This window comes from Pararge aegeria, chromosome 23, assembly GCF_905163445.1.
Source record: "Pararge aegeria chromosome 23, ilParAegt1.1, whole genome shotgun sequence".
NCBI classification, from domain to species: domain Eukaryota; kingdom Metazoa; phylum Arthropoda; class Insecta; order Lepidoptera; family Nymphalidae; genus Pararge; species Pararge aegeria.
In genome coordinates, this window is record NC_053202.1 from 3,874,079 (window position 1) to 3,894,058 (window position 19,980).

General features: G+C 25.2%; 1 protein-coding gene across 1 annotated transcript in view; it reads right to left on the reverse strand.

Annotated features, from left to right (window-relative positions):
* Positions 1–19,554, reverse strand: part of LOC120634247 (lysyl oxidase homolog 2) — a 33,474-nt gene extending 13,920 nt beyond the window's left edge. The window contains exon 1 of the mRNA XM_039904724.1: positions 19,386–19,554. Coding sequence (XP_039760658.1) covers positions 19,386–19,554 — 169 coding nt within the window. The remainder of the gene's footprint in view (positions 1–19,385) is intronic.
* Between the last annotated feature and the right edge of the window lie 426 nt (positions 19,555–19,980).

Sequence of the window (19,980 nt, forward strand, 5' to 3'; positions counted from 1 at the left end):
GGAAGGTCACTTCTGTGGGATGCAACTTGTGTTCATACCCTAGCTGCATCACACATCCAGGCCACTTCGTCAATGGTAGGTGCGGCTGCTTCCAGTGCCGAGCAGGCCAAGAGGCGTAAATATGAAAACCTGGATAGCAGCTTCATTTTTGTGCCTTTTGGTGTAGAGACTTTGGGACCGTGGGGTCCGGAGGCAAGAGCCCTTTTCAAAGAATTATCGAAAAGGGTTATCGAGTCTACCGGTGATCCTAGAGCGGGCAGTTACCTTGGCCAACGAATTAGTTTGGCCATCCAGAGGGGAAATGCTGCCAGCATCTTAGGAACTGTGCCTCGCTGCGGTGGTTTCGAGGACGTTTTAGATTTTATTTAGTTTTTAAATAGTTTATTTTAGGTTATAGTTATGTATTAATAAAAATTATATTTTAGAGATAATCAAATAAATTCTTAATACTTGAGTAAATAATTTACTTAAATATATAATATACTGAAGTATATAATGTACTTAAGTAAATAATGTCCTTGAGTATATAATGTAAAAAAGTATATAATGTACTAAAGTATATAATGTGCTTAAGTAAATAATGTACTTTAGTATATAATGTTCTTAAGTAAATAATATACTTAAGTAAATAATGTACTTCAGTATATAATGTATTTAATTAAATAATGGTCTTAGTATATAATGTAAATAAGTAAATAACGTACTTAAGTATATAAAATATCTAAGTATATGATGTATTTAAGTATATAATGTATTAAAGTAAATAATGTACTTAATTATATAATGTATTAAAGTATATAATGTACTTAAGTACTTAAGTATATGTTCTTAAGTAAATAATGTACTTAAGTATATAATGTATTTAAGTAAATAATGTACTTAAGTATATAATGTACTTTAGTAAATAATGCTCTTAAGTATATAATGTACTAAAGTAAATAATGTACTTAATTATATAATGTATTTAAGTATATAATGTACTTAAGTACTTAAGTATATGTTCTTAAGTAAATAATGTACTTAAGTATATAATGTATTTAAGTATATAATGTACTAAAGTATATTATGTTCTTAAGTAAATAATGTATTTAAGTATATAATGTACATAAGTAAATAATGTATTTAACTATATAATGTAAATAAGTAAATAATGTATTTAATTAAATAATGTACTTAAGTATATAATGTATCTAAGTATATAATGAACTTAAGTATATAATGTAAGTAAGGATCTAATGTATCTAAGTATATAATGGACATAAGTAAATGATGTATTCATTTAAATAATGTATTTAAGTATATTAAATATTTAAGTTTATAATGTACGTAAGTAAATAATGTATTAAATTAAATAATGTACTTAAGAATATAATGTAAATGTATCTAAGTATATAATGTACATAAGTAAATGATGTATTTAATTATATTGACATCGATTTTAATATCGATATTGATATTGATATCGATTTTAATATCGATATTGATATAGATATCGATCATAATATCGATATTTATATCAATTTTAATATCGTTATCGATATTGATATCGATCATAAAAATCAATATCAATATCGATATCGTTATGACATCGATTTTAATATCGATATTGATATTGATATCGATATTGATATTGATATCGATCATAATATCATATTATATCGATATTAAAATTGATAACGATATCAATACCGATGTCAATATCGATACATCTATATCGATATTTACATCGATTTTAATATCGATATCAATTTTAATATCGATATCAATATCAATATCGATATCGATATTGACATCGATTTAAATATCGATATTGATATTGATATCGATATTGACAGAGATTTTAATATCGATATTGACAGCGATTTTAATATCGATATCGATATCGATATTAAAATCGATGTAAATATCGATATAGATGTATCGATATTGACATCGGTATTGATAACGATATCAATATCAATATCGATATCGATCATAATATCGATATTTATATCAATTAAAATATCAATATTTATATCGATATCGATATAATATAATATTATGATCGATATCAATATCGATAACGATATTAAAATTGATATAAATATCGATATAGATATCGATCATAATATCGATATTCATATTGATATTGATATTTACATTGATTTTAATATCTTTATCGATATCGATATAGATATCGATAATAATATCGATATTTATATCGATATCGATACAGACATCAATTTTAATATCAATATTTATATCGATATCGATATAATATAATATTATGATCGACATCAATATCGATAACGATATTAAAATTGATATAAATATCGATATAGATGTATCGATATTGAAATCGGTATTGATATCGATATCAATTTTAATATCGATATCAATATCAATATCGATATCGATATTGACATCGATTTAAATATCGATATTTATATCAATTTTAATATCGTTATCGATATTGATGTCGATCATAATATTATATTATATCGATATCGATATAAATATTGATATTAAAATTGCTATAAATATCGATATTGACAGCGATTTTAATATCGATATTGATATTGATATCGATATCGAAATAATATAATATTATGATCGATATCAATATCGATAACGATATTAAAATTGATATAAATATCGATATAGATTTCGTTCATAATATCGATATTCATATTGGTATTGATATTTACATCGATTTTAATATCTTTATCAATATCGATATAGATATCGATAATAATATCGATATTAATATCGATATCGATACAGACATCAATTTTAATATCAATATTTATATCGATATCGATATAATATAATATTATGATCGACATCAATATCGATAACGATAATAAAATTGATATAAATATCGATATAGATGTATCGATATTGACATCGGTATTGATATCGATATAAATTTTAATATCGATATCAACATGAATATCGATATCGATATTGACATCGATGTAAATATCAATATCATTATCGGTATCGATATTTATATCGATATCTATACTGATATCAATTTTAATATCAATATCGTTATCGATATCGATCATAATATCGATATTCATATCGATATCGATACTGACATCAATTTTAATATCAATATCGATATCGATATTGATATAATATGATATTATGATCGATATCAATATCGATAACGATATTAAAATTGATATAAATATCGATATTTAAATCGATGTCAATATCGATATCGATATTGATATTGATATCGATATTAAAATTGATATCGATATCAATACCGATGTCAATATCGATACATCTATATCGATATTTATATCAATTTTAATATCGTTATCGATATTGATGTCAATCATAATATTATATTATATCGATATCGATATAAACATTGATATTAAAATTGATGTCTGTATCGATATCGATATAAATATCGATATCTATATCGATATCGATAAAGATATTAAAATCGATGTAAATATCAATATCAATATGAATATCGATATTATGATCGAAATATCGATATTAAAATCGCTGTCAATATCGATATTTATATCAATTTTAATATCAATATTTATATCGATATCGATATAATATAATATTATGATATCAATATCAATATTTATATCGATATCGATATAATATAATATTATGATCGACATCAATATCGATAACGATATTAAAATTGATATAAATATCGATATTTAAATCGATGTCAATATCGATATCGATATTGATATTGATATTAAAATTGATGTCAGTATCGATATTGATATTAAAATAGATGTCAGTATCGATATCGATATAAATATCGATATTATTATCGATATCTATACCGATATCGATAAAAATATCGATATTATGATCGAAATATCGATATTAAAATCACTGTCAATATCGATATTTATATCAATTTTAATATCAATATTTATATCGATATCGATATAATATAATATTATGATCTACATCAATATCGATAACGATATTAAAATTGATATAAATATCGATATAGATTTCGATCATTATATCGATATTCATATTGGTATTGATATTTACATCGATTTTAATATCTTTATCGATATCGATATAGATATCGATAATAATATCGATATTTATATCGATATCGATACAGACATCAATTTTAATATCAATATTTATATCGATATCGATATAATATAATATTATGATCGACATCAATATCGATAACGATATTAAAATTGATATAAATATCGATATAGATGTATCGATATTGACATCGGTATTGATATCGATATAATTTTTAATATCGATATCAACATCAATATCGATATCGATATTGACATCGATGTAAATATCAATATCATTATCGGTATCGATATTTATATCGATATCGATACTGATATCAATTTTAATATCAATATCGTTATCGATATCGATCATAATATCGATATTCATATCGATATCGATACTGACATCAATTTTAATATCAATATCGATATCGATATTGATATAATATGATATTATGATCGATATCAATATCGATAACGATATTAAAATTGATATAAATATCGATATTTAAATCGATGTCAATATCGATATCGATATTGATATTGATATCGATATTAAAATTGATATCGATATTAATACCGATGTCAATATCGATACATCTATATCGATATTTATATCAATTTTAATATCGTTATCGATATTGATGTCGATTATAATATTATATTATATCGATATCGATATAAACATTGATATTAAAATTGATGTCTGTATCGATATCGATATAAATATCGATATTATTATCGATATCTATATCGATATCGATAAAGATATTAAAATCGATGTAAATATCAATATCAATATGAATATCGATATTATGATCGAAATATCGATATTAAAATCGCTGTCAATATCGATATTTATATCAATTTTAATATCAATATTTATATCGATATCGATATAATATAATATTATGATCGACATCAATATCGATAACGATATTAAAATTGATATAAATATCGATATTTAAATCGATGTCAATATCGATATCGATATTGATATTGATATTAAAATTGAAGTCAGTATCGATATTGATATTAAAATAGATGTCAGTATCGATATCGATATAAATATCGATATTATTATCGATATCTATACCGATATCGATAAAAATATCGATATTATTATAGATATCGATATAAATATTGTTATTAAAATTGATGTCTGTATCGATATCGATATAAATATCGATATTATTATCGATATCTATATCGATATCGATAAAGATATTAAAATCGATGTAAATATCAATATCAATATGAATATGAATATTATGATCGATATCTATATCGATATTTATATCAATTTAAATATCGATATAGATGTATCGATATTGACATCGGTATTTATATCGATATCAATTTAAATATCGATATCAATATCAATATCGATATTAAAATCGATGTCAATATCGATATCGAATTAAAATTGATATAAATATCGATATTATTATGGATATCTATACCGATATCGATATCGATATTAAAATCGATGTAAATATCGATATAGATGTATCGATATTGACATCGGTATTTATATCGATATCAATATCAATATCGATATCGATATTGACATCGATTTTAATATCGATATTGATATTGATATCGATATTTAAATTTATATCGATATAAATACCGATGTCAGTATCGATACATCTTTATCGATATTTAAATCGATTTAAATATCGATATCGATATCGGTATAGATATCGATAATTATATCGATATTTATATCGATATCGATACTGACATCTATTTTAATATCAAAATCGATACTGACATCAATTTTAATATCAATATCGATATCGATATCGATCATAATATCGATATAATTATCGATATCTATACCGATATCGATATCGATATTGATATAATATGATATTATGATCGATATCAATATCGATATCGATATCGATATTTTTATCGATATCGGTATAGATATCGATAATAAAATCGATATTTATATCGATATCGATACTGACATCTATTTTAATATCAAAATCGATACTGACATCAATTTAATTATCAATATCGATATCGATATCGATCATAATATCGATATTAAAATCGATGTAAATATCAATATCATTATCGGTATCGATATTTATATCGATATCGATACTGATATCAATTTTAATATCAATGTCGTTATCGATATCGATCATAATATCGATATTCATATCGATATCGATACTGACATCAATTTTAATATCAATATCGATATCTATATCGATATTTACATCGATTTTAATATCGATATCGATATCGATATTTACATCGATTTTAATATCGATATCGATATCGGTATAGATATCGATCATAATATCATATTATATCAATATCGAAATCGATATCGATATTGACATCGATTTAAATATCGATATTTATATCAATTTTAATATCGTTATCGATATTGATGTCGATCATAATATTATATAATATCGATATCGATATAAATATCGATATTAAAATCGCTGTCAATATCGATACAGACATCAATTTTAATATCAATATTTATATCGATATCGATATAATATAATATTATGATCGACATAAATATCGATAACGATATTAAAATTGATATAAATATCGATATAGATGTATCGATATTGACATCGGTATTGATATCGATATCAATTTTAATATCGATATCAGTATCAATATCGATATCGATATTAAAATTGATATAAATATCGATATTGACAGCGATTTTAATATTGATATTATTATCGATATCTATACCGATATCGATATCGATATTAAAATCGATGTAAATATCGATATAGATGTATCGATATTGACATCGGTATTGATATCGATATCAATTTTAATATCGATATCAATATCGATAACGATATTAACATCGATTTTACATCGATATCGATATCGATATCGATATCGGTATAGATATCGATAATAATGTCAATATTAAAATCGCTGTCAATATCGATATTTATATCAATTTTAATATCAATATTTATATCGATATCGATATAATATAATATTATGATCGACATCAATATCGATAACGATATTAAAATTGATATAAATATCGATATTTAAATCGATGTCAATATCGATATCGATATTGATACTGATATCGATATTAAAATTGATATCGATATCAATACCGATGTCAATATCGATACATCTATATCGATATTTATATTAATTTTAATATCGTTATCGATATTGATGTCGATCATAATATTATATGATATTAAAATTGATGTCTGTATCGATATTGACAGCGATTTTAATATCGAATTAAAATTGATATAAATATCGATATAGATGTATCGATACTGACATCGGTATTTATATCGATATCAATTTTAATATCGATATCAATATCAATATCGATATCAATATTAACATCGATTTTAATATCGATATTGATATTGATATCGATATTGACATTAATTTTAATATCAATATCGATACTGACATGTCATTTTATCGATATCGTATTTACATTTATATCGAATTCGATACTAATATTATGATTTTAATTTATATCGATATCGATATTGATATCAATTTTAATATCAATATCGATATAAATATTGATATTAAAATTGATATAAATATCGATATTATCAATATCTATATCGATATCGATATTAAAATTGATGTAAATATCGATATAGATGTATCGATATTGACATCGGTATTGATATCGATATAAATTTTAATATCGATATCAACATCAATATCGATATCGATATTGACATCGATGTAAATATCAATATCATTATCGGTATCGATATTTATATCGATATCGATACTGATATCAATTTTAATATCAATATCGTTATCGATATCGATCATAATATCGATATTCATATCGATATCGATACTGACATCAATTTTAATATCAATATCTATATCGATATCTACATCGATTTTAATATCGATATCGATATCGATAATAATATCGATATACCGATAATAATATCGATATTTATATTGATATTTATATGATATAATATGATATTATGATCGATATCAATATCGATAACGATATTTACATCGATTTTACATCGATATCGATATCGATATAGATACCGATAATAATATCGATATTTATATTGATATCGATATTGACATCAATTTTAATATCGAATGAAAATTGATATAAATATCGATATTATTATGGATATCTATACCGATATCGATATCGATATTAAAATCGATGTAAATATCGATATAGATGTATCGATATTGACATCGGTATTTATATCGATATCAATTTTAATATCGATATCAATATCATTATCGATATCGATATTGACATCGATCATAATATCATATTATATCAATATCGATATCGATATCGGTATATATATCGATAATTATATCGATATTATGATCGATATCGATATCGATATTGATATTAAAATTGATGTCAGTATCGATTTTGATATTAAAATAGATGTCAGTATCGATATCGATATAAATATCGATATAATTATCGATATCTATACCGATATCGATATCGATATTGATATAATATGATATTATGATCGATATCAATATCGATATCGAAATCGATATTTTTATCGATATCGGTATAGATATCGATAATAATATCGATATTTATATCGATATCGATACTGACATCTATTTTAATATCAAAATCGATACTGACATCAATTTAATTATCAATATCGATATCGATATCGATCATAATATCGATATAATTATCGATATCTATACCGATATCGATATCGATATTGATATAATATGATTTTATGAGCGATATCAATATCGATATCGATATCGATATTTTTATCGATATCGATATAGATATCGATAATAATATCGATATTTATATTTATATCGATATCGATACAGACATCAATTTTAATATCAATATTTATATCGATATCGATATAATATAATATTATGATCGACATCAATATCGATAACGATATTAAAATTGATATTAATATCGATATAGATGTATCGATATTGACATCGGTATTGATATCGATATAAATTTTAATATCGATATCAACATCAATATCGATATCGATATTGACATCGATGTAAATATCAATATCATTATCGGTATCGATATTTATATCGATATCGATACTGATATCAATTTTAATATCAATATCGTTATCGATATCGATCATAATATCGATATTCATATCGATATCGATACTGACATCAATTTTAATATCAATATCGATATCTATATCGATATTTACATCGATTTTAATATCGATATCGATATCGATATTTACATCGATTTTAATATCGATATCGATATCGGTATAGATATCGATCATAATATCATATTATATCAATATCGAAATCGATATCGATATTGACATCGATTTAAATATCGATATTTATATCAATTTTAATATCGTTATCGATATTGATGTCGATCATAATATTATATAATATCGATATCGATATAAATATTGATATTAAAATTGAAGTCTGTATCGATATCGATATAAATATCGATATTATTATCGATATCTATATCGATATCGATAAAGATATTAAAATCGATGTAAATATCAATATCAATATGAATATCGAAATTATGATCGAAATCTATATCGATATTTATATCAATTTTAATATCGTTATCGATATTGATATCGATCATAATATTATATTATATCGATATCGATATCAAAATCAATATCGATATTTAAATCGATGTCAATATCGATATCGATATCGGTATAGATATTGAGAATAATATCGATATTAAAATCGCTGTCAATATCGATATTTATATCAATTTTAATATCAATATTTATATCGATATCGATATCGATATTGATATTAAAATTGATGTCAATATAAATATCGATATCTATATCGATATTTATATCAGTTTTAATATCGTTATCGATATTGATATCGATCATAATATTATATTATATCGATATCGATATAAATATTGATATTTTAATTGATTTAAATATCGATATTATGATGGATATCGATATCGATATTGATATTAAAATTGATGTCAGTATCGATCTTAATATCAATATCGATATTAAAATCGATGTCATAACGATATCGATATAAATATTGATATCGATATTAAAATTGATATCGATATCAATACCGATGTCAATATCGATACATCTATATCGATATTTACATTGATTTTAATATCGATATCTATACCGATATGGTATAGATATCGATAATAATATCGATATTAAAATTGCTGTCAATATCGATACAGACATCAATTTTAATATCAATATTTATATCGATATCGATATAATATAATATTATGATCGACATAAATATCGATAACGATATTAAAATTGATATAAATATCGATATAGATGTATCGATATTGACATCGGTATTGATATCGATATCAATTTTAATATCGATATCAGTATCAATATCGATATCGATATTAAAATTGATATAAATATCGATATTGACAGCGATTTTAATATTGATATTATTATCGATATCTATACCGATATCGATATCGATATTAAAATCGATGTAAATATCGGTATAGATATCGATATTTTTATCGATATCAGTATAGATATCGATAATAATATCGATATCGATATTGACATCAATTTTAATATCGAATTAAAATTGATGTAAATATCGATATTATTATAGATATCTATACCGATATCTTTTTCGATATAAAAATCGATGTAAATATCGATATAGATGTATCGATATTGACATCGGTAAAATAAAATTAAAATTGATGTCAGTATCGATATCGATACTGACATCAATTTTAATATCAATATCGATATCGATATCGATCATAATATCGATATTTATATCAATTTTAATATCGATATCGATATCGATATTGATATTTACATCGATTTTACATCGATATCGATATCGATATAAAAATTGATATAAATATCGATATTATGATCGATATCGATATCGATATTGATATTAAAATTGATGTCAGTATCGATATTGATATTAAAATAGATGTCAGTATCGATATCGATATCGATATTTAAATCGATTTAAATCGATATTAATATCGATATATATATAGATGTATCGATATTGACATCGGTATTTATATCGATATCAATTTAAATATCGATATCAATATCAATAACGATATTAAAATCGATGTCAATCGATGTCAAATATCGATATAGATGTATCGATATTGACATCGGTAAAATAAAATTAAAATTGATATCGATCATAATATCATATTATATCAATATCGATATCGATATCGATATTAAAATTGATATAAATATCGATATTATGATCGATATCGATATCGATATTGATATTAAAATTGATATCGATATAAATACCGATGTCAATATCGATACATCTATATCGATATTTAAATCGATTTAAATATCAATATCGATATCGGTATAGATATCGATAATTATATCGACATTTAAATCGATGTCAATATCAATATCGATATTGATATTGATATCGATATTAAAATTGATATCGATATCAATACCGATGTCAATATCGATACATCTATATCGATATTTATATCAATTTTAATATCGTTATCGATATTGATGTCGATCATAATATTATATTATATCGATATCGATATCGGTATAGATATCCATATTTTATCGCGATTTATATCAATTTTAATTCGATATTAAAATTGATGTCAATATCGATATCACTATAAATATCGATATTATTATCGATATCGATCATAATATCATATTATATCAATATCGATATCGATATCGATATTAAAATTGATATAAATATCGATATTATGATCGATATCGATATCGATATTGATATTAAAATTGATGTCAGTATCGATATTGATATTAAAATAGATGTCAGTATCGATATCGATATCGATATAAATATCGATATAATTATCGATATCTATACCGATATCGATATCGATATTTAAATCGATTTAAATATCGATATCGATATCGGTATATATTTATATCGATATCGATATAATATGATATTATGATCGATATCAATATCGGTAACGATATTAAAATTGATATAAATATCGATATTAAAATCAATGTCAATATCGATATCGATATTTACATTTATATCGATAAAATGACATGTCAGTATCGATATTGATATTAAAATTGATGTCAATATAAATACCGATGTCAATATCGATACATCTATATCGATATTTACATCGATTTTAATATCGATATTTATATCAATTTTAATTCGATATTAAAATTGATGTCAATATCGATATTATCAATATCTATATCGATATCGATATTAAAATTGATGTAAATATCGATATAGATGTATCGATATTGACAACGATATTAAAATTGATATAAATATCGATATTATGATCGATATCGATATAGATATTTACATCGATTTTAATATCGATATCGATATATTAAAATTGATATCGATATAAATACCGATGTCAATATCGATACATCTATATCGATATTTACATCGATTTTAATATCGATATTTATATCAATTTTAATTCGATATTAAAGTTGATGTCAATATAGATATCAATATAAATATCGATATTATTATCGATATCTATATCGATATCGATATCGATGTAAAATCGATGTTAATATCGTTATCGATATTGATATCGATCATAATATCATATTATATCAATATCGATATCAATTTCAATATCAATATATATATCGATATTATTATCGATATTTATACCGATATCGATATTAAAATCGATGTAAATATCAATATCAATATGAATATGGATATTATGATCGATATCTTTATCGATATTTATACCAATTTTAGTATCGTTATCGATATTGATATCGATCATAATATTATATTATATCGATATCGATATCGATATTAAATTTGAATTGTAAAAATATTAAAATTGAAGTCAGTATCGATATTGATATTAAAATTGATATCAATTTTAATATCAATATCAATATCGATACTGACTTCAATTTTAATATCAATATCGATACTGACATCAATTTTGATATCAATATCGATATCGATATTAAAATTGATAAAGTCAAAGTCAAAGTCAAAGTCAAATAATCCTTTATTCAAATAGGCACATAGATGGCACTTTTGATGCGTTATTGTATACAAAATGTGTACATAGCAGTGAGTAGTGATGGCGATAACTACAATCGTAAACTTAAAACTAAAGCTACGAGCTACTAATAGACTAGCCTAGCAGTTTCTATGTCTGTCAGGTGGCGTATCTTCTTTACTGCATAGGCAGCAGAACTAAGCCTGTTCGATAAATTATTTACATGAGGGCCCCATTGAAGTTTAGCATCTAACGTTATTCCTAGAAATACTGTTGTATCCACCGGATTCAATTCCTCATTATTAAGTAGTATAGTGGTTTTTACATGTTTAACATTTGGTAATGTGAATTTTATGCACTTAGTTTTATTTTCATTTAAAACCAAATTATTAGCTTCAAACCATTGTACTACTTTAGCGAGATAGTTGTTTACATCGTCTAAAGCTAATTCACGTCTCTTAATTTTGAACATAAGTGATGTATCATCAGCAAACAATACTATCCCGTGATTGTCCTTAACAAGGTAAGGCAGGTCATTAATGTAAATAAGGAATAGAAATGGTCCTAATATAGAACCCTGTGGAACACCAATTTTCACAAATGACCCATTAGACCGCTTTCCATTAACGTCTACCATTTGCACCCTATCACGCAAGTAGTAACTAATCAAGTCGAGAGCTATACCCTGAATTCCATAGTGGTGTAGTTTTCTGACTAACGTTTCATGTACAACACAATCAAACGCCTTAGACAAATCACAGAACACACCAAGTGCATCATGTGACTCCTCCCAAGCTTCAAATATATTATGTATTAGCTCAACACCAGCGTCGATAGTTGAGCGACCCCGTGTAAAACCAAATTGTTTAACGTGGAGTAAATCATACTTATGAAAATAGGAAAGTAACTGATTTAAAATAAGTTTTTCAAAAATTTTACTGAAACTTTTACTGATATAAATATCGATATTATGATCGATATCGATATCGATATTGATATTAAAATTGATTTCAATATCGATATCGATAAAGATATTAAAATCGATGTAAATATCAATATCAATATGAATATCGATTTTATGATCGATATCTATATCGATATTTATATCAATTTTAATATCGTTATCGATATTGATATCGATCATAATATTATATTATATCGATATCGATATAAATATTGTTATTTTAATTGATATAAATATCGATATTATGATCGATACCTATACCGATATCGATATCGATATTAAAATCGATGTAAATATCGTTCAATTATAATTCGATATTAAAATTGATGTCAATATCGATATCGATATTATTATCGATATCTAAACCGATATCGATATCGATATAAATATCGATATAATTATCGATATCTATACCGATATCGATATCGATATTTAAATCGATGTAAATATCGATATAGATGTATCGATATTGACATCGGTATTGATATCGATATAAATTTTAATATCGATATCAACATCAATATCGATATCGATATTGACATTGATATTATTATCGATATCTATATCGATAGCGATAAAGATATTAAAATCGATGTAAATATCAATATCAATATGAATATGGATATTATGATCGATATCTATATCGATATTTATATCAATTTTAATATCAATATTTATATCGATATCGATATAATATGATATTATGATCGATATCAATAACGATAACGATATTAAAATTGATATAAATATCGATATTATGATCGATATCTATATCGATATCGATATTATTATCGATATCTAAACCGATATCGATATCGATATAAATATCGATATAATTATCGATATCTATAGCGATATCGATATCGATATTTAAATCGATGTAAATATCGATATAGATGTATCGATATTGACATCGGTATTGATATCGATATAAATTTTAATATCGATATCAACATCAATATCGATATCGATATTGACATAGATATTATTATCGATATCTATATCGATATCGATAAAGATATTAAAATCGATGTAAATATCAATATCAATATGAATATGGATATTATGATCGATATCTTTATCGATATTAATATCAATTTTAGTATCGTTATCGATATTGATATCGATCATAATATTATATTATATCGATATCGATATCGATATTAAATTTGAATTGTAAAAATATTAAAATTGAAGTCAGTATCGATATTGATATTAAGATCGATACTGACATCAATTTTAATATCAATATCGATACTGACTTCAATTTTAATATCAATATCGATACTGACATCAATTTTGATATCAATATCGATATCGATATTAAAATTGATATAAATATCGATATTATGATCGATATCGATATCGATATTGATATTAAAATTGATGTCAATATCGATATCGATAAAGATATTAAAATCGATGTAAATATCAATATCAATATGAATATCGATTTTATGATCGATATCTATATCGATATTTATATCAATTTTAATATCGTTATCGATATTGATATCGATCATAATATTATATTATATCGATATCGATATAAATATTGTTATTTTAATTGATATTAATATCGATATTATGATCGATATTGATATAAAAATTGATGTCTGTATCGATATCGATATAAATATCGATATTTTATCGATATCTATATCGATATCGATAAAGATATTAAAATCGATGTAAATATCAATATCAATATGAATATCGATATTATGATCGATATCTATATCGATATTTATATCAATTTTAATATCAATATCGATATTTTTACAATTCAAATTTAATATCGATATCGATATCGATATAATATAATATTATGATCGATATCAATATCGATAACGATACTAAAATTGATATAAATATCGATATAGATATCGATCATAATATCCATATTCATATTGATATTGATATTTACATCGATTTTAATATCTTTATCGATATCGATATAGATATCGATAATAATATCGATGCCAATATCGATATCGATATTGATGTTGATATCGATATTAAAATTTATATCGATATCAATACCGATGTCAATATCGATACATCTATATCGATATTTACATCGATTTAAATATCGATATTGATATCGGTATAGATATCGATAATTATATCGATATTTATATCGATATCGATAAAGATATTAAAATCGATGTAAATATCAATATCAATATGAATATGGATATTATGATCGATATCTATATCGATAACGATACTAAAATTGATATAAATATCGATATAGATATCGATCATAATATCCATATTCATATTGATATTGATATTTACATCGATTTTAATATCTTTATCGATATCGATATAGATATCGATAATAATATCGATGTCAATATCGATATTAAAATCGATGTAAATATCGTTATCGATATTGATATCGATCATAATATCATATTATATCTATATCGATATCGATATCGATATTAAAATTGATGTCAGTATCGATATTGATATTAAAATTGATGTCAGTATCGATATTGATATTAAAATTGACGTCAGTATCGATATCGATATAAATATCGATATTATTATCGATATCTATACCGATATCGATATTGATATTTAAATCGATGTAAATATCGATAAAGATGTATCGATATTGACAATGGTATTGATATCGATGTAAATTTTAATATCGATATCAATATAAATATCGATATCGATATTGACATCGATTTTAATATCGATATTGATATTGATATCGATATTGACATTGATTTTAATATCGATATCGAAATAGATATTGATATCAATATTAAAATTGATATCGATATCGTTGTGAACTTGTGACATCGATTTACAATTCACGGTGTACAAATAAAGAGTATAAAAAAATAGGGAAGGATTTTTCAATTAAATAAATAATAAATAAATAAATATACTACGACAATACACACATCGCCATCTAGCCCCAAAGTAAGCGTAGCTTGTGTTATGGGTACTAAGATGCCTGATGAGAAATATACCTGAATACTTAGAATATAAATATGCCATCTTCCTCGTTTATGCATACCCTGGTCAAAAACCCTGTGCACGCTACTGCATGTAGTTACATCGGCAAGTGGCAACCGTGCCCTTCAGACCGGAAACAGCATTGCAACTATGGTGCTGCATGCTGTAACACTTCTTCTAGCTCTGTCACAAAAAGCTTAGCTTCTAAAAAAACCTTGTATGCTCTACCTATCGTTTTCACAACCGAGAGTAAGAACTCTTTAAAATTTAGTACATTATCGATTGCAAAGAAAAAAAATCCTCTTTTTAACACCAGTATATCCAACGTGTAAAAGAATTACGAAATAATATAGAAGGATACCTAAGTATATTTCATAAGGAGCACCATGTAACAATATTAAATCAAAAAAAGCATATTCATTCTTTCGTACAAACGAATTCAACACAACCTAAATGTTTACTTATAACAACCATCCCTACTAATATTATAAATGTCAATGTAAGTTTGTTTGTTACGCTTTCACGCCAAAACTACTTAACTGATCCTCATGAAACTTTGTACACATATTCTTGGAAGTGTTAGAAGTAATATAGGATACTTTTTATCCCGACATTATGCTCTGGTTTCTTTGGGAGATGGGATGAAAGTGTTTGACGATTTAACAGCATAAATCCGAAAAATTATAACCTATTTAAATAATTATTTTTGTACTATTTATTTATTGTTATAATATGTGTTTAATTTTGCCCAAACTGTGAGTTGGAGATAGAGGACAGAACTCCTCAGCGGACAGCGGACAACAAATCCCTCATTAAGGCGTAGCGATACTGAACTAAATTTAATGCTACATCAAAAAAACAAAATCAAACGCAGACGAAGTCGCGGGCAACAGCTAGTATTGAATATAAAAGACCGACACACGCATAGTAGGGCTGTAACTGACTTCTCTCAGTAAAAACTATGGCAGTGGTTAACTCAAAATTTATTAGGTTTTCGGTTTCACAGATAAGTTTCACAGAGTACATAATGTAAGTATCTCTAAAGCCTATGAAGTCTTATTTCGTTATTCATTTACACGTGGTATAAATTGTTATTTAATACATTTGAATGGATTTTACTCATAAATTACTATAATAGGTGAAGTTCACACTTAGATGATTAAATTCTCGTCGCTGAAGTCAAAATTAATTAATTTTGCATACACAGCGTTTGAAACGTTTAAAACGTGGGGAATAAAACAAAGTCAGAAATGACAAAGTGTTTGCGTTACACTATACTGGCAACAAACTAAATTTTTGCTCTCGCAACCAGTCCATCATTATGATCCAAAGTCCACTAATGTCCGACAAAGGGAATGTCAATCTTTTGTTTTATCAAATAGGTAACCAGTAGATAAGGTAACCGGTGGCAGACCAGTGGGTAGGACTTCGACTTCACTTTCGGGGGGCAGAGTTCGAACCAATTTAATATCACTTGCTTCAAGGGTGAAGGAATCTGTCGCAAGGAAACCTGCATGCCTGAGAGTTCTCCATAATGTTCTCAAGTACGTTGGTGGAGTACGGCCTTAACCTCCCATAATCACTTGGCGACCTGGGCGGTTTGCTAAGCTTCTGGAGTGAGCTCGGCTGGCTGGAGTGACCCAGCGGGGAACCCTACCAGTGGCACTACGTACAACGGAAGGTTGCGGAGACAAGCCCAGAGAAAGAAGTAGAAGAACCTCCCATAATGTGTGCCGGTAATGGGTTGATTTGATGATGATGATGATGTCATTTTGTATGTGGCAGTGAGATGATGGAAGCTATGAGGGTTCCAAATTGGCTTTGAAACTGGGTGATCTTTTCTTGTCCATCTCACAATATCACTTAAACTATTTAAATAGCAACTAAGTTGGAGCAATAAATTATTCATACCGTTACGTTTTAACGTTTACGTAGCTCTTTTTATGAGACGTGTATAATTGTATGAATTTCCTTTAACGTGTTACTTATTTTATAAAGAATCCTAGTATCCTACACTGCGAGTTTATTTTTCTCGCGTATATTTAATGCTCAAATTATTGCAGTTATATGTTTTGTTAAATATAAAGAATTAAATCATAAGTAAATAAATATACTACGACAATACACACATCGCCATCTAGCCCCAAACTAAGCGTAGCTTGTGTTATGGGTACTAAGATGACTGATGAATATTTTTATGAATAATATACATGAATACTTATAATATACAAATAAACACCCCGAAACTGAAAAACATTCACGTTCATCACACAAATATTTTCCAGTTGTGGGAATCGACTTGACTCAGAAAGTAGGGTTGCTGCCTACCAAATATAAAAACCATTGATAAATAAAATCATTTCTGTTATATGTTTAGTCAAATTACCTTCAAACTTGTTTGATCCTCCGAGAAGTTTTACTCTTCCTTCTAAAGACTTTCGCTTATTCAGCAACCTCTGTATAAACGCTGCTCTGGTCGCCCTATCAGTTTCATTTAAATCTTTACAGGTTATCACAACTATTCCTAGGAGTATAACTAATATTTTAGAATACATTTTGGAAAAAGTCTAGAAATCCACTACAACAATAAACAATTTTAGTTATAATAAAGTTTCTGTGTTCTTCGTAATATAAATATTTAAGATATTCCAATGTCTATAAAATTTAAATAATCTATGTATTTAAAAAAAATGACAGTTATTTATGTTATTAAAAAAAATTAAAATCGATCCCTAAATTACCCCGTAGCACTCCAAAAGTTAGCACTTTAAATTACAAATGGAACTTAATTGTTTATTGATGCTTCTAATTTTTCACTTGAAACATCTTTGAAAGTACAAAGATACGGCCCCAAAATAAACTTTGCGTCACTCCAATGTTAAATCACTTTTAAATTGAAACAAATTTTCAATATTTAATTACGTTCCCGCACAAGCATTCGAATGAGAACAACAGGAACACTGACTTGTGACAATTATTTT